Source organism: Equus asinus, chromosome 29 (genome assembly GCF_041296235.1).
Source record: "Equus asinus isolate D_3611 breed Donkey chromosome 29, EquAss-T2T_v2, whole genome shotgun sequence".
NCBI classification, from domain to species: domain Eukaryota; kingdom Metazoa; phylum Chordata; class Mammalia; order Perissodactyla; family Equidae; genus Equus; species Equus asinus.
This window is the reverse complement of record NC_091818.1, coordinates 28,771,137-28,796,502: the sequence shown is the minus strand read 5'-3', so window position 1 is coordinate 28,796,502 and position 25,366 is coordinate 28,771,137. Positions and strand designations below refer to the sequence as shown.

General features: G+C 36.3%; 1 protein-coding gene across 1 annotated transcript in view; it reads left to right on the top strand.

The window, feature by feature from the left end:
- MALRD1 (MAM and LDL receptor class A domain containing 1) overlaps positions 1-25,366 on the top strand; it is a 650,667-nt gene that overhangs the window by 406,596 nt on the left and 218,705 nt on the right. Inside the window, exon 30 of the mRNA XM_070500958.1 lies at positions 4,128-4,311. Within this exon, the coding sequence (XP_070357059.1) occupies positions 4,128-4,311 (184 nt within the window). The remainder of the gene's footprint in view (positions 1-4,127; positions 4,312-25,366) is intronic.

The window sequence follows — 25,366 nt, the reverse complement described above, 5'->3', positions numbered from 1 at the left end:
CTAGCCATTGCTACTTTGCTATCATGACAATCTGATTATTTCCTTATATTATTAATAGTCAGAACAGAATAACGAAGTATCTTATTTACCATTGTAACATGCATTGCAATATATCTAGAAATAAATTTGATAATAAATGTAACTTATTTATTTAAAAAAACTATAAAATTTTAGTAAGTGGTATAAAAAGAGACCTGAACAAATCAAAAGATAAATTATATCTCAGGGTAAAATAATTCAGTACTTAAATATTTCAGTTATTCATTAAATTATTCTAAGATTCATTTGGAAGAACGAATGTATGAGAAAACCTAAAGAACAAAAAAATATTGAGGATGAAAATGTGACCTATTAAAATACAATATTAAGACCTCATCAACTCAAGTGTACAAAATTTACTTCCCTTTACAGATCTTTACTCTCCCTCATTGATAATATTTATGCCTTAATTATTTCCTTTACATACATTTAGAACCATATTAGACTGTATTTTAATTTTTTCCTCAACCCTAAAATATAATTTAGAAAGTTAAAGAGGATAAGGAAAATTTATCATATTTACTCATGTTTTCCTTCCTGGTGTTCCAAGATTCCTTTTTTTATCATTTCATTTCTGTTTAAAGAAGTTCCTTTAGCCATTCGTTTAGGGTAGGCTTACTGGTGACAAATTCTTTTAGTTTTCCTTCATTTGAAAAAGTCTTAGGAGGATGGGTCTTGGGCTGTTGGGGCCTGATGTGGGCGGAAGTCTAGGCTCTCCACTCAGCCTTTGCTGTTGGGGGTGGGATCAGACTGTAACTTTTCTGTGATGTGTGACTGTTGAAGAACAATTATTAACTAAGTATTCTTTCTTGCTAGATTTCACCTTTCCTGTCCTTTGGCTAGAGAGGTCAGTCTGCACCCTTGGATTTCCATGTTGCCAGATTTTCATATCCATTTTGGGAAATACGATAAAAAAAGAAAATTTAGGAAACTCACCACTGTGGTTCCTTGAGTCCTGAGGTCCCTGGCTAGTCTACCTTCTTCTCTCCTTTTTTCAAAATCTTCTTTTGTTTATATAAAACTATATAAAATGTCCAGGAGTTTTAGTTGTTATCAGTACGAGGAATGTGGAAAATATGTCCACTCAAACCTTCTCCAAAAAGAAAACACGGTGGCTTACTAAATAGAGATCAGAACTGATACAGAAACTCCAGAAATAAATTCAAAATATGATAAAGAGAAAAGAGGTGGAGATCAATTGATTTTGGAAAAATTGGCTAATAATTTGGGGGAAATTTATACATTCACCTCAAACACATGGAGCTGAAATTCCAAGTGTTTATCCCTTATTAATATATGTCTACAACTTGAAGTGGTTCTATCTTTTTAGTATTTCTTATTGCCTTTCCTTATGTGACCCACAAGGGAAAGACTGTCATAAAGTGTGAAGACAAATACATAGCCAAAACAAATATGCAATGGAGGATCAATATGCATAATACATGGGAAATCAATTCATCATTTGGTAAAAGGTTAAATTATAAGAAAAGAGTATTTTTTCAATTTCTATAATTTAACCATTATTGTATTAATGTCTATTTTTTACTATCATTACTGTGCTCAATCACTTTTTGTATGTTTCTTACCTTGGGTTCTTGAATTTAATGTCCACATGAATACAAGAGATATCCTTCCCTGGTGGCAGAGGCATGAGTGGGAAGTGAGAAGTTTTTCTCTTTCTCAATTGACAAAGAACCAAAATCAGAATATTAAGTAACTAAATAAAGCAACAATGTATGTGGAGCAAAAATTGGGGGATTGATATATAATCTCTTTTTTAAAAGTTGCTCTGCTTTAAATTTCTATAGTAATTTTATTAGAATTTGCTTTTATGACTCTCTCTTAATTAAATTATTACCATCACAGGATAAGCTACCTTTATTTTCACCTCTGTATCTCTGGTGTTTAACAAAGTGTGTGGCACTGTGTGAGCACCAAATGTTTGCAAAATAAATGAATTACTGGATGGATAAGTCAATAAATAAATAAATCTCCATTGCACAGTTAGATGATTACTTTTGATCATTATGAGGATAATATTTGATCTGTTATATGCAAAGTGGAATAAGAGCAAGTATATTAGAGTGATATTCTACAATAATCCATCATTAGGTTGCTCCATGGTTGGTTTTCAAAAGAATTCACCCTCATTTTCTTTTCCTACCACATAAAATGACAATGAATATGCTATTTAAATCTGTTTTTTATTAGAAGGCAATTGTAAAATTTAAGAAATGGTTCTCATTTTATTGATTAAAGTGATCAACAACCTTCTTTGATGGTATTTGTTGAAAACTTTTTGGGGGCTTGACGTAGTTAATGAGTGACTCTATAAACTCCAGAGGCAGATTAATAGGAAAAATTAACAAAGTGAATTAGGTTTGTAAATTAAGACAGACTTTATCAATATCCATGCCTGTTATATTGCTACGTGTCAGACAGACTCTCTCTATTTTGATCTTTAATTTAACTAATCATTCCTTTGATTCACTAAGACATCACTGAGGGTCAAAGACCAACTTTGAAAAAGGCTTCTCTTCTTTAGCAATCAGACAGATATGAAACTCCATTAATTACGTGTGAATTTCTCATCTCTTCAATGCAGAAGTTACATGACTCTCTGAGTGTAAAGCTTTGTTGCTGTTGTTGTTTTGGAAAGGCTGTTGAAAGATCTATCTATATACTGTTAGTTGTTTTGTAAAGGTAATCTTAGACTAACTGATATGTAGTTCCACTTTCTCTCTGTAATTCAACAGAGGAAAAACCACTTGATCGATCTGTGTCTCCATCAGCAGAACAAGGCGTCAGCCATATTTGTTAATGTTAGTCCCCGAAAAGCATGAAACTATGAATGTGTAGCTCTTTTGCATCTCCTCTTCAAACATTTCTCTTCTTTTCTTTAGCCTATATTTTAAAAAAATCTGTAAATTAGGTATTCCACAGTTGTACGCTCTAAAGCTGTTGGAACATCTTGCTTGATTTTCTGGATGCCATTCCACTCAATACCTCTATTCCACTGATTTGATTATAAGCTTCAGAGATAAGTTTTTCTCGTGAATTCATCAAGAAAACACAATATTGGACCCTGAGATATTAATTATTTGGGGCTAACCTAAACATAATGCTGTATTTATTTATTTCTCCTTCTTTGCTATGAATCCATCAGCATGATTTATTAAAACATCTAATTCTCAGGAGAAGCTAGGTCTAGAATAACGAAGAACAATGTGTACAATCTAATCTTGTCATTGTGCTCACTGGCTTTTATTCTGTGTTACTGTAGGTATCATTTTTATTTGATCCTTACGATTATATGTCGTGACATATATTCATATATTATAATACCATACTACTGGTAGACCAACCTCAGACATTCAGAGGAGATATTTATATGTTTCTTTAGAAAAAATAAATTTCCCTTTATAAATGGAAGAATTGAGTATAAAAATATAGTTGATGCTCATGTAATAATCATATAATATAATTTTTATTAGTCAAAATAATAGAAGAATAGAATTTTTGAAATCTGACTCAATTTTGAAATTATCACTTTCCCTCCACGCTCAATTCACTCCACAATCCTTTATTATATCCACCAGGGATAAGCAATTTCTCACACGTATTCCTCCTTTCGTCTCTCTTTTTCTCTTTCCTTACATAAGTTATTCCAGCTCTTTGAAGAAAGATACAAACTCAATAATTAAAAAATATGAATAGGAGATGGGAAGGGGTGTTCAGAACTATAAACTCTGGGCTTCTGTAAACTTCAGATTCCATCAGATATGGAGAATTTTGTGTACATGCAAGGAGAGGCGGACTCAACTGAGTAGGACAATTCCTAATAATTGCGCCTCTGAAAAAAAATGCAAGATTATTTTTATTTCTGCTAGTATTGCTTTGGGGAAATACTTTAGTAGAATAATATGTCTCTGTTTTGATGTTTTGATTGTAACATGGTTATGCTCAGAGTTCCAATTTTTTTAAGTCAGTTTTCACTGCTCAGATGCTTCTGTTCTAAATGATTGGGTTTTTTTTTCTTCTTCTGTTGTGTTTAATTATTTCCCTAATGCAAACTTCTTTGCTTTCAGACAGAGAAAGGGCTATCAAAAGTATGGCAAGAAAGCGAGCAGACCTCTGGTGATCATTGGCAAAAGGCTGTCATCCTGCTGGGAAAGTTAAGGAATTTTGAAGTTATATTTCAAGGTATCAGAACAAGGGATCTAGGAGGAGGAGCTGCAATTGATGACATTGAATTTAAAAATTGCAAGACTGGTAAGTTTCTGGAGACCCCTTCTATTTGGAAGTACGTTTGTGATCTAGCCATTTTATCTTTGTTTCAAGTTTATAAAATGTTCCATTATATATTTTGTATATACATAAAAATCAATTGCAAGAGACAGTTTCATAATTGTTGACAATTCCGAAATTATCACTTTCCCTCCATGCTCAATTTACTCCACAATCCTTTATTATATCCATTAGGGATAAGCGATTTCTCAGACATATTCCTCCTTTTGTCTTTCTTTTTCTCTTTCCTTATGTAAGGAAATAATAGCTTCTCCATCCTTCAAAGGCACAAGTAATTTCTCTCTTCTTTCCATACTATCCCCTTTCTACATGTAGAAGTGTTCTCCTTTGAATTTATTTTTCAACACAATTTAAAGTATAAGCCTAATGCTATATACATTTGTCTAATATAAATTAATAAATATGAACCAGTAAAAAAGAGATAGAAAGCTGGCAGTTAATGAATATACAAATTCAGCCAGGTATAATTGAAGCAGGACTTGAGTTGAGAGCTATGCTTGGGGCATTTAAAATGCTACTCTAGCAAGTGAGCAGTAACTTAAAAAAATTGTTATCATTTATCATACTCCTAAACATGAAGTTTGACTATACTTAGATTTTCTTTACGAAAATACCCAGAAAATGTCAGAAATAATTATAAATACATTTGTAGAATTTCACAATTGGCAAGGTTCTTTCTGAGGAATTATTCCATCTGATTTCCAAAAGGGTACTGAGCAGTATATACTGCCAGTGAAAGATATGCCTTCTGTGGTTTTCTACACTGATTCACTTGGAGGCAAGCCCCTGGGATGGAGAGCTAAACTTGAATGCTATTTAATTGTATTGTTGCTCTCATATTAAAATGTCACTTCACAGAGGCAGTTCAAACATGTGAGTTTGGTTTTTGGTGATGTTACAGCATCTGCTCTTTTTATGACCACAGCTGCTTCAAAGGATTCTGCTTAAAAGTCAATCCTTTAGGGGCTGGCCCCGTGGCCGAGTGGTTAAGTTCGCGCGCTCTGCTGCAGGCGGCCCAGTGTTTCGTCGGTTTGAATCCTGGGCGCGGACATGGCACTGCTCGTCAGACCACGCTGAGGCAGCGTCCCACATGCCACAGCTAGAGGAACCCACAGCGAAGAATACGCAACTATGTACCGGGGGGCTTTGGGGACAAAAAGGAAAAAATAAAATCTTTAAAAAAAAAAAAAAAAAAAGTCAATCCTTTAGATTTTGATTCTCCCCACAATGTTTCCGGGAAAGATGGTTGCTACTCAGCCACCTTATATATGTTACATAAAGTCAGCTTTCTTGCATCCCGGATGGTCTAGGGAGCACAGAGCTCCAGGTATCTGCGTCAAACAGGAGGCAGTATTTGGGCTTGGGGATGTTTGGGAGAGGGTGCCTGGACAACAGAAAATGGGGTTCTGAACATAAAATCATGAAAAGGTATTTCAGAAGTGAGAATGTGCTTCTTCAACTCTTTTCTAGTACCTTTTCTTGTAGTATGCTAAATTTCTATTATAGTTAGTCACTCAATCTAGAAATGATTGGCAACTTAAAAAGGAAAAATTCTTCAAAACTTTGGCTAAGATTTTAGAAGGAGAGAAGCTTTCATTAAACAGAGATTCCTTTCTTCTCAAGGGAAGCAGAATGATTCCTAGATGGGATAATTCAGGAGAGAAGAAAACTGAAAGTTATTCTAACTCTGCCAGGCTTCCTGTAGAACTTGGCACTGCTTATCCCCTCCGTATCTTAAAATCCTGTGAGAATTTACAGGATTATAATTACTTTTGTTCAACTCAATCCAACGCTCAGCTTACTGAATAATAATTTAATATATTTAGTCATAAAGTACTTTTAAGTTTATAGTTTGTTTCCTGTTATCAAAATGAGGCAAATTGCGGTCAATTGTAGTTGAAAATGGTCAATTGTGTATCAACTATATTTTAGGAAAAAGTTGCCATTGGTTTTTGTTAGCCCAGCTTGCTACAAGTAAAGAAGATTTTCAAAATATATGTTAGTTAAGATAGAAAGGAAAAAAAAAAGCATTAGGAGAAATTTTAAAAGACTATGTATGAAATTTAAAAAAATGATTTTTTTGGTCCCCTTAGTTTTAAGTTATATGCTAATAAAATATCAGTGCTACGAAATATGGATGATGAGAAGGAGCTTAGAGTGTAAGTTACATTCAGTTGTTTTCTACTATCACCAGTTTAGAAGAAGAGAATAGTATTTGACAAAACACCTAAAAATCAGAGAGTTGCTATAGAATAGTGATTAAGAACAAGGAGTCTTGGGTTAAACTATCTGGGCATGAAATCTGGCTCTGCCACTGACTAGCTTGGGTGAGATTTTTTATTTCACTTTGCTTTAGTTTCCTCATTGATAAGATGGTGTTGATAATAATCGTACTTCCATCCTAGATTTCTGTGAATATTAAATATGTTAACATATGTGAAATGCTTAGAATAGTCTTGGCACATAGTAAAATTTATGTTTTACATTTTATTGTTACAATTATCATCATTCTTATTAACCATGCCATATTCTCAAATGGTGCTTTATTACCCTGCATGAGGAAACCAGCTTCAAACCATGTGCAGAGAGGTTGCCATAGAATCTGTGAAGGAATCGCTGCTGTTTCCCATTTGAGATAAAGAAATTAAAAATGACTTAAGGGGCCAGCCCCGTGGCCGAGTGGCTAAGTTTGCATGCTCCACTTCAGTGGCCCAGGTTTTGTGGGTTCAGATCCTGGAAGTGGACCTACACACCACTCATCAAGCCATGCTGTGGCTGCACCCCACATAGAAGAACTAGAATGACTTACAGCTAGGATATACAACTATGTCCTGGGACATTGGGGAGGGAAAAAAAAAAGGAAGATTGACAACAGATGTTAGCTCAGGGCCAATCTTCCTCACAAAAAAAATGTAAAAATTAAAAACTGATGTTTATTTGTCTATCACATCCTGCTGATCACAAAAGACCATATATTGTATGATACTATTTATAGGAAATGTCCAAATTAGGAAGATGTGTAGAGATGGAAAGTAAATTAGTGGTTACTTACAGCTGAAGGAATTGGGGGTGGGGAGTGACGGCTAACGAACATGGGGGTTCTGTATGGGGTGATGAAAATTGATTGGTGATTGTCACACAACTCCATAAATATAACACTACTAAATTGTAAACTTTATATGGGTGAACTTAATGGTATGTAAATTATAAATTACAAATCAATAAAGCTGTTAAAAAGAAAAAAGAAATGAGGGAGAATTCTAGAAAGATAGTGGTGGTCGTGGCAGAATAGCTTTTGGATTTTCATAAGTCCTCACAACGAAACAGAGCACCCAGTTAGCAAAGTCAATGAGCCATGGAAAACATGTACAACAAGATTAAGTGAAAATGCGTCCCCCCTACAGGCTAATGGGGACAAACTGCCAATAGCCGCAAGACCTGTGTGGTATTTATGTCTGTGAAAGAGAAGGCAGGGGAATCATGGAAGAGCCCGCAGATATTGGCTGGAAAATACAGTCAGGCAGTTTGAGAATGGCAGCTAAAACTGGGAGGGGTTTTACTCACTTTGAGACTAAGTGGGTCCAAGGGGTCTGGGTTGTAAGGTCTGTGGGTCTGCAGCTGTCTAGACGCCATGAACTCTCAAAATGGATCCTCCAGGACTCCTTCACAGGACAGCAGCCTCCATTCAAAAACAAAACAGGGGCTGGCCCATGGCACGGTGGTTAAGTTCACACTCTCTGCTTCATCAGCCCAGGGTTCATGGGTTCGGATCCCAGGTGGGGACCTACACACCACTCATCAGGCTGTGCTGAGGCAGCATCCCACATACAAAATAGAGGAAGATTGGCACGGATGTTATCTCAGGGACAATATTCCTCAGCAAAAAGAGGAAGATTGGCAACAGATGTTAGCTCAGGGCCAAACTTCCTCACCACAAAAAAAACCCCAAAAGATCTAACAAAAACTCCACTGGGAGTGGAATCAAAATTGAGTAGACTGGGGACAGATGAAGGAAGGAGAAAACTCACATCAAAGTGGAGGAGGGGAATGCAGCCAGGAAATCTCAAAAAGCAATATCTTTTATAAATTTGTACAGATTCTATGGATTTATAACCCTTCTCAGGGGTTTGACACTAATCATCTAACTTTTGTCATGTCATTTTAGAATATCAGTTTCCTCATTCGCAAAATGACAGGATAATAAAGGACAATCTCTGAGATTTTCCTAGGATTATCTGACAACTCTGGAAACTATGCATATTTTTAAAATTTCAGAATAATTGAGAACAAAGTGTAAAATTGATTAAGAGTGAAAGTGGAAGATCGTGGAAGATACATGTGAGATATATATATATTTGGTGGCTATCTGCTTTACTTGCAAATAAGAAAGCTATTTGAGCTTCATATTTATTCTTTTACTTTCCATTCAAAAACTTACAACTCAATTTATTAGATAATGTTTAGTACGTGGCCAACATAAAGCTAGATATATTCTTTTTTTTCTTTGCGTTCTGGATATATCATGGTGCTATCTTCAATTTGTTATCAAATTTATTGTATTTTTCTAAAAAGAACAATAAAGCAAAATAATAGACATGTTCTTTGGTTAGTCTGTGCTCACATTAAGAAGCATATCTCCAGAAAAAGAGAGAGAAGCATATCTCCACTTTGGGCAAATTAACAAGGAAGCAAGTAGCTTATTCATAGAAAAATAAATGATAGATTATGAATTTTATATCTCTTCTTTTTAAATTCAAGTTGATTTAAAAATGGTTTGTACAAAAATCTTATAAAATGCAACAGCCGTTCTATAGAACAGAGAAGTAGGAAGAGAATTCCTATAGAAAGGAAGGGAATAGTTCTTCGCTGTAAGTATAAAAGTATCAATTCTAAGTTTAAATGGTTATTCAATTTTCAATCAGAATATTATTTACTAAGTACAGTCATTCATTAAGTACAATCATCCAGCTGATACTTACTGAGTTTGCTATTAATACTAAGCAGCATCTATATCAGTGGTTGGAGGCCCAGTTCTGGAATAAGACCACTAGGTGCAAATCCCAACTTCCCCATTTGCTATGTGCTCTGCGCTTTTAGGCAGGTCGCATAATCTCCCTTTGTCTCATTTTGTTCAGCTATAAAACGGTAGTAATACTGCTTCCATCTCATAGAGCTATTAAGAGGATTAAATCACTTTATGCAAATTTCTTTGAAGCATGCATACTATAATAATCACTGAATATTTGTTGGCTAAAAGTATAAATGAACAGCAACAGCAAAAACTTGACATTGCTTTAAGCACAACACTTTTTAGATCAGTGCTTAAGATCTGGTTCTGTTCTGTTCACCTGTCCAGCAAACATTTATTGATCGCCTCGGCTGCGGAAAGCTCTGTGCGGTACACTGTGCACATCTCCTCAGAGCAGGACTGAAACGAGTGTGTTACACAGTATTTGGCTTTATTGATTTTCCATTTCCCCTTTCAGCGCCCCATTTCTTGACTCCCAGGATTTCTTCTCCCTCCCCATGTGTCCCCTCTGTGTCTTCTATTTCCCAGACCGCTCTGTGGACTGTCTCCAAGACACAGGTAAACCTGGTACCTTAGGATGGGAGCCAATAAAGATATAAGATGTTGCCTTCCCCACTGAAAATCTAGAAGATCCAACTGAATGATGACCAGTTTTCAGTTCAGGGCAAAGGAAGAAATAATTTAGGGAATGGAAAATGCTTCCAGAAGTCAATAAAATCATCTAAGTAGACAGTAGCACAGTAGCTGCTCTGTCTTTCTCTGAATTCATACAGAGCAAAACGCATCATGCTCCCCAAATAATCCTAAATGTGAAAGGAAGAAAATACCTTGGGAATAAAATGAGAGGAGCCGGCATCTTTATACATCATTATAATTTTAGATGTCTAGTACATTGTCTTCACACATAACCTGAAAAGACTTTCTTTTTTGTTATAACCACTTCCACAGTTTTCTTTTTTTTCCACTTAACAACTGTATGTATGACTCCTAAGTGTCCTTTAAACAGTAACTGTTCTGGAATGAAAATAGTGGCTTGATGATAACAATTTCAGGGCAGCCTCACTCTGGATTCACATTGAACTTGGGAGATCACAAAGCAGTGATTGCTCGATATAAAGTTCACGGATACATAAATCTATAAACAGAACCCTGTAGAGTTTGACTTCAAAACTTGCCTCCTCCACTTAGTTTAGATGAAAAGATGTATTCCTGCTCAAGGTATGTGTGTTCCAAATGTTGCATTTAGATCTCTCACAGTTTTCTCTTAAAGTAAATGTTGTCAAAAGTGGAAAAAAAGAAGATGATAGTGAGTAGGAAAAATAGCAATAATGAAGCATCTCACCCTAATAAAATAATTAAAAGAGACTTTTATTTGTAATAACTAATAGCTAGATAATATGTAGTGCTGTATATTTTAAGGGTGGCTAAATGGATGAACGAGTATATGGATGGGTGAATGGATCGATGGACAGACAGATGGATTAATATAATACACCATTCAAATCTTGTTATGTGTGTGAAAGTTCAGAACAGAACAAGTTCCTGCCTCTCTTGAGCTAAATTCTGGTGGCAGATGCAGATAATAAACCAATTTAGATGTAATACTGTGTCATATGGGGATAGGTGCTATGAGCGATATGGTGAGGAGGAATGATGGAGAATTATTCCCTGATTGGAGTGGTCAGAAACAGTCTCTTGGAAGATTACAAGCAAAGATCTTAGTGAAGAGCACTCCTGGCTTCCAGACCAGTGAGGCAGATTTACTAGGAGGGGAGCACAATGCCGGGCCAGAAGGAACTAAGAGTGGAGAGACAGCAATGGGCATCATCATGTAGAGCTTTGTCATCAGAAATGCCTGCTCTTGGGGCTGGCCCTGTGGCCGAGTGGTTAAGTTCACGCACTTCATGTTGGCAGCCCAGGGTTTCTCCAGTTTGGATCCTGGGCATGGGCATGGCACCACTCATCAGGCCGTGCTGAGGTGGCGTCCCACATGCCACAACTAGAAGGACCCACAACTAGAATATACAACTATGTACTAGGGGGACTTGGGAAGAAAAAGTAGAAAAAAGAAAAAGAAGATTGGCAACAGTTGTTAGCTCAGGTGCCAATCTTCAAAAAAAAAAAAGAAAGAAAAAGAGGGGCCAGCCCTGTGGCCGAGTGGTTAAGTTCACGCGCTCTGCTTTGGCGGCCCAGGGTTTGGATCCTGGGCGCAGACATGGCACCGCTCACAAGACCATGCTGAGGCGGCGTCCCACATGCCATGACTAGAAGTACCCACAACTAAAATATACAACTATATACTGAAGGCATTCGGGGAGAAAAAGCAGGAAAAAAAAAAAAAGAAAAAGAAATGCCTGCTCTGTACTGGGGATCTTCTCACAGCGCAGGGGTTAAACAAGCAAAGTCTAGAGTCAGACTTCCCAGGGTTAAATCCCGACTCTGCCACTTACTCGCTGTGTGACCTTGAATAAGTACTTATCAACTCTGTGCCTCAGTTTCCTTATGACCATAAAAATAGAACCTAGCTGAGAGGGTAATTGTGAGGATTTAACAAGTTAATATGTGCTAAGAGCTTTGAACAGCATCTCTTCATGGTCACTACTTAATAAATGTTAGATATGATTATCATCATCATCATCACAACCATATTTGATTTAATCCTCGGTACAACTCTGGAAAGTTGAGGCACTCAGAAGTTACACTAAATAATGTCAGCCAGGTTGATTTCCTTACTGATGCTTAATGGCACAGAAACTTAGCTGTATTTAGCCATAACAGCATAGCATACCATTAAAATCATGATGAATACTTTGGGGGCAAAGCAGTTACACAACACCTGCCATATCTAGTTTACCGATGGTTTCAAATGCTCCTGAAAGAAAACAGGTAATATCAGACCTATCACTAGTGTTCCTAACAGTGGCGTATTCTAGTAATACTAGTTGGAATATTTTCAAACATTGTAAATCCTGTTTTTAAAATTTTAATATTTAATTGAGCCTCATTGTTTCAGAGTTGTTGTATTTTGTTTAAGATTGGCACCTGAGCTAACAACTGTTGCCAATCTTTTCTTTTTCTTTTTTTTTCCTGCTTTATCTCCCACAAATCCCCCCTGGTACATAGTTGCAGGTCCTTCTAGTTGTGGCACGTGGGACACCGATGAGTGGTGCCGTGTCCACGCCCAGGATCTGAACCAGCGAAACCCTGGGCCAACACAGCCGAGCGCACGGACTTAACCACTCGGCCACAGGGCCGGCCCCAAGAGTTATTTTATTTCAGGTTCAGAAAATTTTTCAATAAAGAGAGGGTGGGAAAGAAAAGAAACTTTATGTACAAATGTTACAGAACTTGAACCAGATCCAGGTCATAGCTGATTCCTTACCTGATTCTGTATGACTGTCTTTATTCTAGGTTCCTTATAAATTGCAGGGCACCTTTTTTACCTAAAGCTAAAAGTTTCTTCCAAGAATTGATGTAATTCGTTAAATATACTCTTTATGCAGAGCCAGTTCGTATCTTTATATTAAACCTGCTACTTCAAATTAAACTTTATCTATTGCCTGGGTGAAAAACCCAATGGTTCTCAAGGGAAAAAATAGACTTATTTGTAGTAACCTCTTTACATTTCTGCAAATATCTTTTATTAACAAAAAATGTTGTCTTGTTTATTTTTTGTTATAATTAATATATATATATATATTTTTTTTTTTAAAGATTGGCACCTGAGCTAACAACTGTTGCCAATCTTCTTTCTTTTCTTTTTCTTTGTTTTTTCTCCCCAAATCCCCCCAGTACATAGTTGTATATTTTAGTTGTAGATCCTTCTAGTTGTGGCACGTGGGATGCCACCTCAGCGTGACCCGATGAGCAGTGCCATGTCCGCGCCCAGGATCTGAACCAGTGAAACCCTGGGCCGCTGCAGTGGAGCACGCGAACTTAACCACTCTGCCATGGGGCTGGTCCCCAATTAATATATATCTTGATTGTATTTCCTTTTCTAACTTACGTATCAATAAAATATATAAATGTGCATTTTACTAAATATATATCATATATATATTTTTTTGAGGAAGATTAGCCCTGAGCTAACATCTGCTGCCAATCCTTCTCCTTTTGCTGAGGAAGAGTGGCCCTGAGCTAACATCTGTGCCCATCTTCCTCTATTTTATACATGAGATACCTGCCACAGCATGGCTTGATAAGCTGTGCTAAATCCTCACCCAGGATCCAAACTGGTGAACCCCAGGCCACTAAAGCAGAGTGTGTGAAATTAACCATTATGCCACCAGGCCAGCCCTGATATATACCATATATTGACACAAAAATTAGTCATTCTGATTTTTCACTCAAAAAAAGGATTTTTATTGATCCAAAAATTTTGATTCTTCATCAAAAGGGAAGAATAGTGATATCAATTCATTGATTTTAAACAAATACTACAAACTTTTTAAACCTATCATTGTATGTGGTAGAGAGATTTACTGTTTGCAAGATATCTATTTTTTCCCTTTGTGTCCGAGTCCCTTTTGGGTAAGTGGATCCGCATAGAAACAATCTGACCAATGTGCTGTGGGGAAGTAACGTGTGTCACTTCCAGGTCGAAGCATTTCAAGCTAGAGACGCTCCAGGTCTCCTTTCTGTTGCTGTGGTAGAGGATGCCTCATTTTCTAGACTCTGTGTCTACATGTGTCTGGTCCCCTAAATTTGTGGAGGAAAGTCCCTTTGCTGACTTGTTTTAGATTTGTATAGTGAGTGACAAAAAATAGCGTTGATATTTGGGGGTTATTTTTTAATTGCTATATTATCTAGTCGGTCCTAACGCAATGCCGTTTCCTATGTTACATAGAGGAGTATTATTTAGTTAGAGCTATTATAGAACCACACTGTATATATGTAGAGTTGTATTTGACATTGGGCTGTCCAGCTTTGTAACCTTGGAAACAGATACATTTGTTGTGTTTTAGGTCACAGTGTGAAGATTATGGTTGCTTATTTAATGAACAAAAAGAAATCACAACCAAGCTATCAGTCCTTTGCAGCATTTTTCAAACTGAAGATGTGAAACAGTGTACTTACTTTTCAGACTCTAATCCTCTAAATATGTTAAGAAAGAGCTGAGTAGTATTCCATTGTGTGTGTGTGTGTGTACCACATCTTCTTTATCCATTCATCCATTCCTGGGCACTTAGGTTGTTTCCAAGTCTTGGCTATTGTGAATAATGCTGCAATGAACATAGGAGTGGAAATATCTTTTCAAATTAGTGTTTTCGTGTCCTTTGGGTAAATACCTAGAAGTAGAGTAGCTAGACGATATGATAGTTCTAGTCTTGATTTTTTGAGGAATCTCCATCCTGTTTTCCATAGTGTCTGCATGATTTTACATTCCCAGCAGCAGTGTATGAGCGTTCCCTTTTCTCTAGATATGCTCCAGCACTTGTTATTTCTTATCTTTTTAATTATAGCCATTCTGACAGTCATGAGGTGATATCTCATTTTAGTTTTGCTTTCAAGTCACATGGAGAAAGCCAAATACCATATGATTTCACTAGTGGGGAAGATAAAGGCAACAACAACAACAAACACATAGATATAGAGATAGATTAGTGGTTCCCAGAGAGGAAGGGGGGAAGGAGAAGGGAGTCAAAGGGCACACATATGATGATGGATGGTAATTAGTCTTTGGGTGGTGAGCATGATGTAGTCTATACAGAAATCAGAATATAAGGATGCACATCTAAAATTTATGTACTGTTAGAAACCAATGTTGCCCAATAAAAGAAAAAGAGCTTCCAACATCCCTGGCTCCAAGTACTCAGGAGAATAAAGTTAACACTAAACGAAATTCAAAATCAAGAGGTGGAGAGAGTCCTTGTGGCATCAATCCTATCCTTCCAGTCATTGCCAGCTATAGCCCTCACTTTGCTTTATTGACTGAATTGATTTGAGACAGGCCTCGGGAGAGAGGCCTCATTGTCATGGTCAATGAACAACATTATTCTTCATTAAGCCTTAGGGCCAAGTTATTTGCTTCTTGTAAAATCAGAGAATAGATTCTTATTCCTGGTCCCATGCCCACATTTTAAACAGTAGGACTATGTAATTGAGTTTATTATATCTTTAATCAGCTATTTTAAATTAAAAAATCAAAGCCATAGATGGATCTAATTACTTTAACATTGTATTTAAATCAACCATTTATTACGTACCAAGAAAATGTCGGATATTACTTATATCTTTCAATAAAATTAGCATTTCAGTGTCAAAATGGTCTACATTTAAAGATGTAATTATAATCATATAATGATAAACTGAATATTATAATTAATGTGATTATACTTGATTATGATACAAGCACAATGATATAACTTGGTTCATTCATAATATTAAGAAAAAATAATTACTTGAGCATACATTTTTGTTAGGCTTAAGTAGCACTTGAAATAGCCTTAGGTTTAAATGAAGGCTACTATAAATCTGCATACTAACATTATCCTCAGTTCATGTTATTTCTAATTAGAATTTGGTTAAATTACAATGAACATTTCCACACTTAATATCTGGGTCAGTAAGATCGTCGCATAGAGAATTTGTCACAATACTGCATTTCAGTTTTTACTGGACTATATTTTACTAATTCTTTTCTATTCAAAGTGAATATTAACCAGTAAGACTTCCATTTTACACTCATGATATATGTTTTTTATTGTCCGTTGCACAGTTAAAAGATATACTATTCAGTCCTGAAGCAAATATATATAAGGTATACAAGCTACAAGTGTCATTAACATAAGTAGATGTGGAACTCAAGAAATTTATATCCAGTTGGATCAAACATAAAGAAATAGATTTCAATAAAAATCTCCAGGTATTTATACATACACAAGTATTAAGCTAGGGCCAGAAACCAATTTTCTTATGTATTATATTAGATGGAACGTGCGCACACCTACACATATACTCAGAGGCATATATGAATTTCTGAAAAGCCTCATATTTTGAATAATCACACAAGTAAAGGGCTTATGAGAAAATACCATTGGAGCAAACCACTATAAGCATAGGTAACTAAGTTATACAACACTAATATAAACAAAAGCAGCCATAATAAAAATACCAGCACAGTTTAAAACATTTTAAAATCCTATCAAATAGAGGAACTTTTCAGTAAATATGTTATGTTACCTAAAAAGGAGAGTTGGGTGGGAGGCAAGCAATCTTGATGGAAGGGTGGTATAAAAAAAGTTTAAGCCTATTAAATTATGGAGATAAGGGAAAAAGAACCAAAGACTGGAAAAACCATACGACAGATAAGCAGTCCCAAAAGAGAGCATGTGGAGAAACAGAGCAAAGAAGACGGTGAGACCGACTCAGCAGCCTCGCCTGCCTCCATGGCTCTCTGGGCTCAGCCGTGTTAGTGCGCTTCATTGTCATCTGCTGTGCCTTGGTGGCACAAGACATTATTGTAGTGGGAAAAATCACGTAGGAATCAACACACCTTCTGTGTGGCATTGACCTAGTGGCCTCATTGATCAGTTGCATACAAACTTCATTGTTTTACAGAAACCTGCATTGGATACCTGATAATCAAGACAGTGGAAGGAAACTAAAATATGTTGAAAACCTAGTGAGTGCTGAGGTCAAACTAGACCCAGTGCATGTGTCATCTCCCTTAAAGAAGGACTGAGAATGTTTAGTACAGAATGGGTTTTTGAAGGATTTGAGCAAAATGAGTCACACAAATTGTCTAGAAAGCTGCCTCAGAAGAATTGGGAAATATAGAGTTTTAAATTGTTGATTAAAAGGTCAGAAAGGAGCTCAGCAAAAAAAACCAAGTGTGGGAGAATCTCTTTCCACTTGTTCACTTTTTGGTCTTTCAGTCTTTATCCATTCTTATGGTAATTTCTGGGAAATCTCTAGGTTAGTTAGGTCTAGTTTAATTGCCAATAGCATCAAACATAAAGGGAGTTTATGTAAGGATTCAAGGAATCTCAGGAAACCCAAGATTAGGAACACAGTCCAGCTTCAAGAAAGTTCTAAAACCAGGGATTGAAAGAGGGAACTTGAGCTGTGATCTTTCTGTGCCTCTTATCTCTTTTGTCTGCGTCTCTCTGCACATCTGTTTCAGTCCCCTCTCTCTGAACCAGCTTTCTCTGCTTCACCAAATATAGGCAGAAAACATGACTACACCACAGGATTCAAGAGCCTCTTAACGCATTGTTGAAGAAACCTTTTGGTTATATTTCTAAATTGTCTGGGAAAGGATGCCAACTGACCTATCTTAGACCAAATGGCCACCCTCAGACCAGTTAAATGTAGTCCAATGGCAGGGACATGTTATACAAACATGCCTTGGTGACCATATGGATGAGAAGGAGTCATCAGATGAAGGGAGAGGAGTAAACAAGTCCACTATTGGGTCATTGAAAATATACTCTTAGAATAATATTCATTCAACAAATACTAGTACTGTACCTCCATAAACAAGTGTTGAAGGATATTACACAGACGAGTTAATTATTCCAACAGATGGCTAGTCTAATGGTGTAGGTAAAGAGTAATGACTTGACTTAGAGTGTTGCAGTAGGAAAAGAGAGGCAGAGATGGGTGTATGAAATATTGTAGGGGAGTTGATAGGTCAGGATCAGTGCTTTAGCTCCAGTCAATGTCTACCTTCCAGCCAGCAGGAAAAAATTAACGTGGGGAAAGAGGCAAAGACACATACCAACTGTCTTTTAAAAGGTTTCCTTGAGCCAGCCCTGATGACCTAGTGGTTAAGTTTGGCACCTCTGCTTTGGTGGCCTGGGTTTGGTTCCCAGGCACAGACCTGCACCACTTGTCAGTGGCCATGCTGTGGCGGTGGCTCACATACAAAAAGAGGAAGATTGGCAACAGATGTTAGCTCAGGGTGAATCTTCCTCAGCAAATAAAAGAGAGATTGGCAACAGATGTCAGTGCAGGGCAAATCTTCCTCGGCAAAGAAAAATATAAAAAATAAAAAGAAAACTTTCCTTGAATCTGTTGTGCATCAATTAGACATAACTAATTAGTCAAAATTTTGTTATATGGTCAAACCATAAAGAAATCTAGGAAATGTGTTTATTCAAAATTAAGGAAGAGGAAGGGAATGGATATTTGTTTAGAGAACTAATAACTCACCACAAGTCTCTATTAGGTAATTTCTCAACCTAAGAGTATACAAAATTATGACTTTAATGTATATTGTCAATTAAGAATGAACACAAAAATGTAAATTTCCACTGGCAAACCCTTCATCCAGTGTCCTTTTCTCTTTTTCTCCACATCCTGTCTGTTAAGCTTGCTTATTGCTTTGTTCTCCTCAATGTTTGGGCATCTTTCCCTGTGTCTGTAATTCAATACCGTAAACCTATCATAAACCCCTACCTCTTCCAGCAAGATCCTTTTCCCTTTTTAGATTAGGTAAGTTAATTTATCTATTTCTTCAAATCCCCATCAACACTGGTTCTCATTAAGTTTTTTACAAGGAAACTTTCCTAATTTTGTGGGTGGAATACTATAGTGTTTTAGATTACATCTATAATAATGAAGTTAGTAATGAGGTTAAATCTTTTTTAACCATTATGCTTGTTATTGGTCATTCACATTTCTTCCTTTGACAGTTGCGCATTCATTTCCCTGCCAAAAATTTCTGTGGCTCTGTTTGCTTTGTTGTATTGATTTGCATGTGCTCCTTCTTTTTTGATTAATTATACAAACCCTCTTTCATAAGATATGTTGTAAATATGTTTTTCTTGCTTTCTTTATCTTTTCATATTGTTTCTAATACTTTCGGTGAGAACATTCTGATCCATTTAATTTAATTCAATCAGAGTTTTACTTTGTACATTTGCCTTTTTCATTGAGCTTAAGAAACACTCTGAGGTTAAATAAATATTCTTCATGATTTTCTATTTTCCATCATTACATTTTAGTGCTTATATTTAAATCTCCTTGAACCATACTTGCTCATCACCATACAGATTTTGTCTACTTTGATTATGCTTTATATTTTTGGTTGTTTCCTATTCCCAAGTCCTCTACCAAAAAAATTCATCAGGGGCCAGCCTGGTCGCGCAGCGGTTAAGTGCGCACATTCCACTTCGGCGGCCCAGGTTTCGCCAGTTTGGATCCTGGGTGTGGACATGGAATAACTTGGCAAGCCATGCTGTGGTAGGAGTCCCACATATAAAGTAGAGGAAGATGGGCAGGGATGTTAGCTCAGGGCCAGTCTTCCTCAGCAAAAAGGGGAGGATTGGCAGCAGGTGTTAGCTCAGGGCTAATCTCCCCCCCCCCAAAAAAAATACAAAACAAACAAAAAAATTCATCAGAAGGTTGTAGGGTTTTTTCTTTTTCTCTACAGCATGCTGGTACATTTTATTTTCTTTTTTAATCTGTTATGCTTTGCACTGAGGAACACTCTGGATTCATTTTAATAGTTTATTTCTTAATGGTTAATTAGAATTCTCTTAATTGTTCTCATTTCTCCCTACCCCCAACCCCTGGCAACCACCATTCTACTTTCTGTCTCAATGAATTTGGCTACACTAGGTACCTCACGTAAGTGGAATCATACAGTATTTGTCCTTTTGTGACTGGCTTCTGACATACCCATAACATACTCTGACATACCCATAACATAGCCTGAAGACTGCTGAAATATGATTGGTCCATTCTTTCCCTTCCGATCTGCATGCCTAGTCTTCCAAAGATCAAATTTCTAAACACAGGGGGCTCAGTTGTAGATCTGCTCTTGTGTTCATATGGTCTATTAGTCTCTCTCTTTGCCATTCTACATCATCTTATTTTTTACAATCTTTAAATAAGTTTTGCTATATGAAGTATTTCGTCTCTTGATCTTCTTCCTCAGGAATGTCTTGGCTCTGGTTATCCTTTTGTTATTCCATTTAAATTTTAGATTCAGGTGAGATGTACATATATACCTCCGCCACTTCTGAGAGGCAGATTTCTTTCTTATTTACTGTAATATAGTAGGTTTAAGCCTATTGCTTTCAGTTTTGTGTAGGAGCCTCCAATAAATTCCCTGCCCTGGGTAGGCCCTGAGCCAATGAAGCTGTCTCCAGATTGCACCAGAAATTTTCAGTTGCTGGAATTCATTTCATGTCTGGCTTTGAAGCATCTTACAATTAAAAATATATTTTCAAAATTTTATTATACATCATAGATATTTACTCTCAGACAGCCATAATAGGGTGACTAAAATCTCATACAGCCAAAAATGAAAGTTAAAAAATGGTTTTATGCCCATATTTAAAAATGTAAAATACACTATTAACATAAAGGTATTTTGAAATATTTTTTAATATATATGAAGGAAAATTATACCATAATTTTTTGAATGTTTAGCCTCTTAAAGTGTACATCTTTTCTCAAGATGTCCATTTTGCTTTATTCTTTAGGATATGATGTACTATGTGGTGAGTTTATCTTTAAAATAACTCATGCAACATATTAAGCAATTTAAATACTATGTTGAGTTTGACAGTGAATCCAGTGAACTTCCAGGTGTTTTTAGTCTAAAAAAATATTATCTCATATTCCAAGAAAACCTCTACTTTTAAATCTTTTTAACCATTTTTCAAATTTCCTTCAAAGTTTAGAATACACACTTTAATTACATTCTTTCATCATCATGTTGGTTGGAAAAGCAATATCTTAGTGGTTATGTAACATGATGATCTTTGGAGTTATTATCTCAGTTTGAATTTTAACTCCACTATCTCTCAGCTGTGTGACCTGGGACAAGTTACTTAACCATTCTGTGCCTTGTCTATACAATTGCATTGTTATGAAAATCTGTTGATTTAATCCTTGCAAAGTGATTACATCATTACCCAGCCTGTTGTAAGTCAACAATTAATACTATCCAGTAATACTGATATCATTTTCTAACTCTATTTAGAAAGTAAATGATAATATAAAATATTATTAATATTTTCTCAAAGCAACATTTTGTTGTAGAGAGAAAGCTTGGCCTAGGATGAATGCAAAAAGGCTTAAGACTTTGAACATCTGTAAATCAAGGACTTTTACCTTTGATCTTAGCTAAATCTTATAAGAACCAATTTATAAATAAAGAAACTAAGGTTTGGAAAAAGCAGGTAGTTAAAAATCAAGAAAAACATTGGGAAAACTAACATTAATAGAACATTTACAATATGTCAGCATGTAGTGAAAACTGCACAGGTTATCTCATTTAATGTTCATACATTCTATTATTCATGTAGGAACTTCAGTATCTCCATTTGTCAGATGAGGAATCTGAACCTCGAAAGACTAATTAGTTTAAGCAAATCATACAGTTGTTACAACTTTTACTCACAGAGATTTTAAAATTTTGTTAAAAAGTATTTTAAATTTTCTTTGTTGTAGCTAAACTATTTGTTAACAATCATAAAGTACATAAAATATTTAGCTTGAGTCCCAGTTTCAATAATCATCTTCAGTCCACAGTAAACCTATTAAATTCTGAAGATCTGAATGAAATACTATACCAAAAATACAGTACAGATTAGATTTTTATATGTCTCACAAATATGAAAGAGTTCAATGGAAAGGGTCAAAGATAATATTATACTGTGATTAGATTTATTTGTATTCATTTTATGCAGAAAAACATAACTTGATCATTGTTTGACCCTGAAATTTGCACGTAAATTGAAAATTATGTAACAGTGTCCTGCAGTGTGACCTTACTACATAAATAATAGACAAGTTGGACTAATTAAAAAGTCTGAATCAAATTGCTCAGTGTTTCAAAATCTCTTACTCTTCATTAAAGCCCATTAATGGTATCAACATCAGAGATATTCTAGAACCTTACATTCTTAGGAAGGCTATATATTTCCTTGAACATGGGATTGTTTTCTTTTATAACACACATCATTGATTATTGTTGTAGCCCTTCTACTTCTAGAGCTGGGCCAAGATAGAGCAATAATAGATGGAATTAGCAGCGTATATCCTTTTTTGTGTACATACTGGAAACCAATTTTAACAACCTTAAATCAAGGTCATTTTTGCTAAAGCTTCTGGGGTGGATCAGAGAATTGAAGAAACAGTCGTGTGAGCCATGCTTGGGAAGAATAAGCTCCAAGAACCTGAGCAACAGAGGCTCATGGAAATTTGCCCCAGTGAAGTGCCACTTAGACACCCTTGCCCCCAAAATGTGCCATTTCTGTGTGTCTTGGTACAACATTCAATCTTAGATGCAATAATTGAGGTCTGTTGGCCTATCTTTAATCACCTGTCTATCCTTAAGTCAATCAGCCATGTAGTACCACCTTAAGATTCTGGGTAATGAGCATTAGAGGGCTCTATTATATCCATCCTCAGGCTATGCCCCTCCCCACTTGGGAAGGAATCTGTTAAGAGCTCAAATGACATGCCCACTTCGAGCCCATGCTTCCTGTTCTAAGTCTGGGATCTCAGATTTCTCTGATTATGCAGCTCCAAGCCGGCTTCAGAGGCCTTTGCAGCCCACATACCCAGTTCTGTCCTCTCATGGATGGGCAGCACTGCTGGTATGCATACCCTGTACTCCGGGTATAGCTAAGAGATGACTACGGAGATGAGGATGGGATTGTAACTACAAACCAGACAGTCCACTCCAGACCATGTGTGTTAGAGGTGGACCCACAGCCACAGCCTGAGCAATCACCTTGAACCAGGAAACACATTCATCTTATGTTTATTTTGAACACCAGTCAAGGCTGCATATAGCAGCACTTATTTTAGAAGACTCTAACTGTCCATGTTTTTCATCCATGTAATATGTTCTTACACATTAAACACAGAAGATTCATGACCCACTGTTGGGGGTGTGTACACTTCAGAAATATGTCTCTATATTTCACTATGCGCTTCCAAACTCTTCATCTCATTAGCCTAAGTTCTTTGTCTAATTATTTTTTTGTGTATTCTGTACTGGAAAATGTTAACATTTTGTTTTTTCCAGTTATTCTCACATCTTATTTATATGACATCAATGCAAGTATGTGTGCTGGAGTGGGGGTGTCTATACCTTGAGACACTGCAAGAGTAATTTTTAACTCTTGAATGCCCAACAATTTAATAGAATTTTGATCTTACATTTGTCCTCATAAAAGAAATATGGTTTTGGATAGCTGAAAATGATAATCTTAGATTACTTATTACAGCATTTTTTAACTTGCATTTATTTATTTATTTATTTATTTTGAGGAAGATTAGCCCTGAGCTAACATCTACCACAAATCCTCCTCTTTTTGCTGAGGAAGACTGGCCCTGAGCCAATATCTGTGCCCATCTTCCTCTACTTTGTATGTGGGACACATGGCTTGACAAACAGTGTGCAAGCCTGCACCTGGGATCCAAACTGGTGAACCCCAGGCTGCCAAAGCAGAAGGTGTGAACTTAACCGCTACACCACCAGGCTGGCCCCCGGCATTTATATTTTTAAAAAGCAACCAGAACTAACTAAGAAAGTGTCTTTAGAATAATATTCAACCTCCATGGGATTTTAGAGTGGAAAGACCTTAGCAATCTGGAGTGTTTGAATGGTTTCAATCCAGGTTACTGGGAGGTTTTATGAATGTGGGAACAGAAATAAGGCTTATTGGTTCTCGGTTTAGTGATTATTCTATCACTCCATAGTGGTTGTAAAATAAAGAAATAAACTAACACAATAATTGATAACTCAGTTGGTGAGATATATAAAAATAGTTGTTTTCAATTTGGTCAAAATGAATCAATTATTTATTACATAATATATTTAAGGAAGCACATATCCCTACTATGTATTAATATTTTGAACCAGTCAGCAAATGATTCAGTATAAACCTTATGCAAAAGTTACCTGAGCAAAAGAAAGGGAAGGGAAATAGTAGTCTGAGACAAATGCTAAATAAGCAATTGAATCGGCCTCCTTTTTTCATTCCCATCAGATAGACATGACACTGGTGCTTTACTGTGCCAATTTCACCTCCAGTGGAGCGTAGATAAACCTTGAGCCAAGTGTGTGCTCTCCTCTTAATATAGCAATTCGAAAATTTTAATTAGGCCTGAACACATGACATCTCCCATCCATCATGGATCTTCTTACAGTTAGAGTTGGAATCTAGCATGTAGACAAGCATCCTTAATGAAAGGCTACTTGTTAATGATGATCACGATTTCCTCGGGTGATTTCTTTTTCCTTTCCTTACAATTTTATGTCTCATACCAAACTTGTGTTCATTAAAAAGAGCATTTATTATCTCAACACTCTATGTTGCTTTGGCCCACTTCCCTTTAGATTATCTTTGCTTTCTGCCACATGTCATCTCACACCATAGGCCTTCTTCTCTGTGTAGCAACCAATAAATTACATCATTTGCTGTGAGACTATCAAACTCACAGAATATGTTGCATCTCAGAAATTATCTTCGGCAGTGACAATAATTATCACACAGCCTGTTTATTCTATGACCAGTTTTCAATATAGTTGACAGTTTTCTTATAACCACTTTTAACTGCAAAGTTTGGTAGGAATGATTTTGCCCACTGTATTTTAAATTCATTAAATGCAGTCCTTAGTCCTTAGTAGTCATAGCATGTTTAGAATTTATTTCATATTTGAACAGCCACCTAGTTCTGATTGCAGTGGTCAAGTCTGGGCAGTTTTACCAAATTTAAACACAGTTCGGGAAATATTACTTAATCACCAAAAGATGCCTGGGCTCTGTGTTGTATATTAGGGATGTAGCAATAAATATAGCATACTTCCTTCTTTTAAGTACTCTTGCTTTTTTTTCAGGAGGAGCGTGTTTACTTTATCTGTTGTATAGTAGGTAAATCCAACAGAAAATGTATCATTGTACTGTCTTTCAGTGCCATGTGCTATAATTGAGATTATCAAGGGCACCGAGAGAGCTGGATAGATAAATGAGCCTTGGAAGAAATAACACAACTTGTGGCTTATATGATTGGACATTT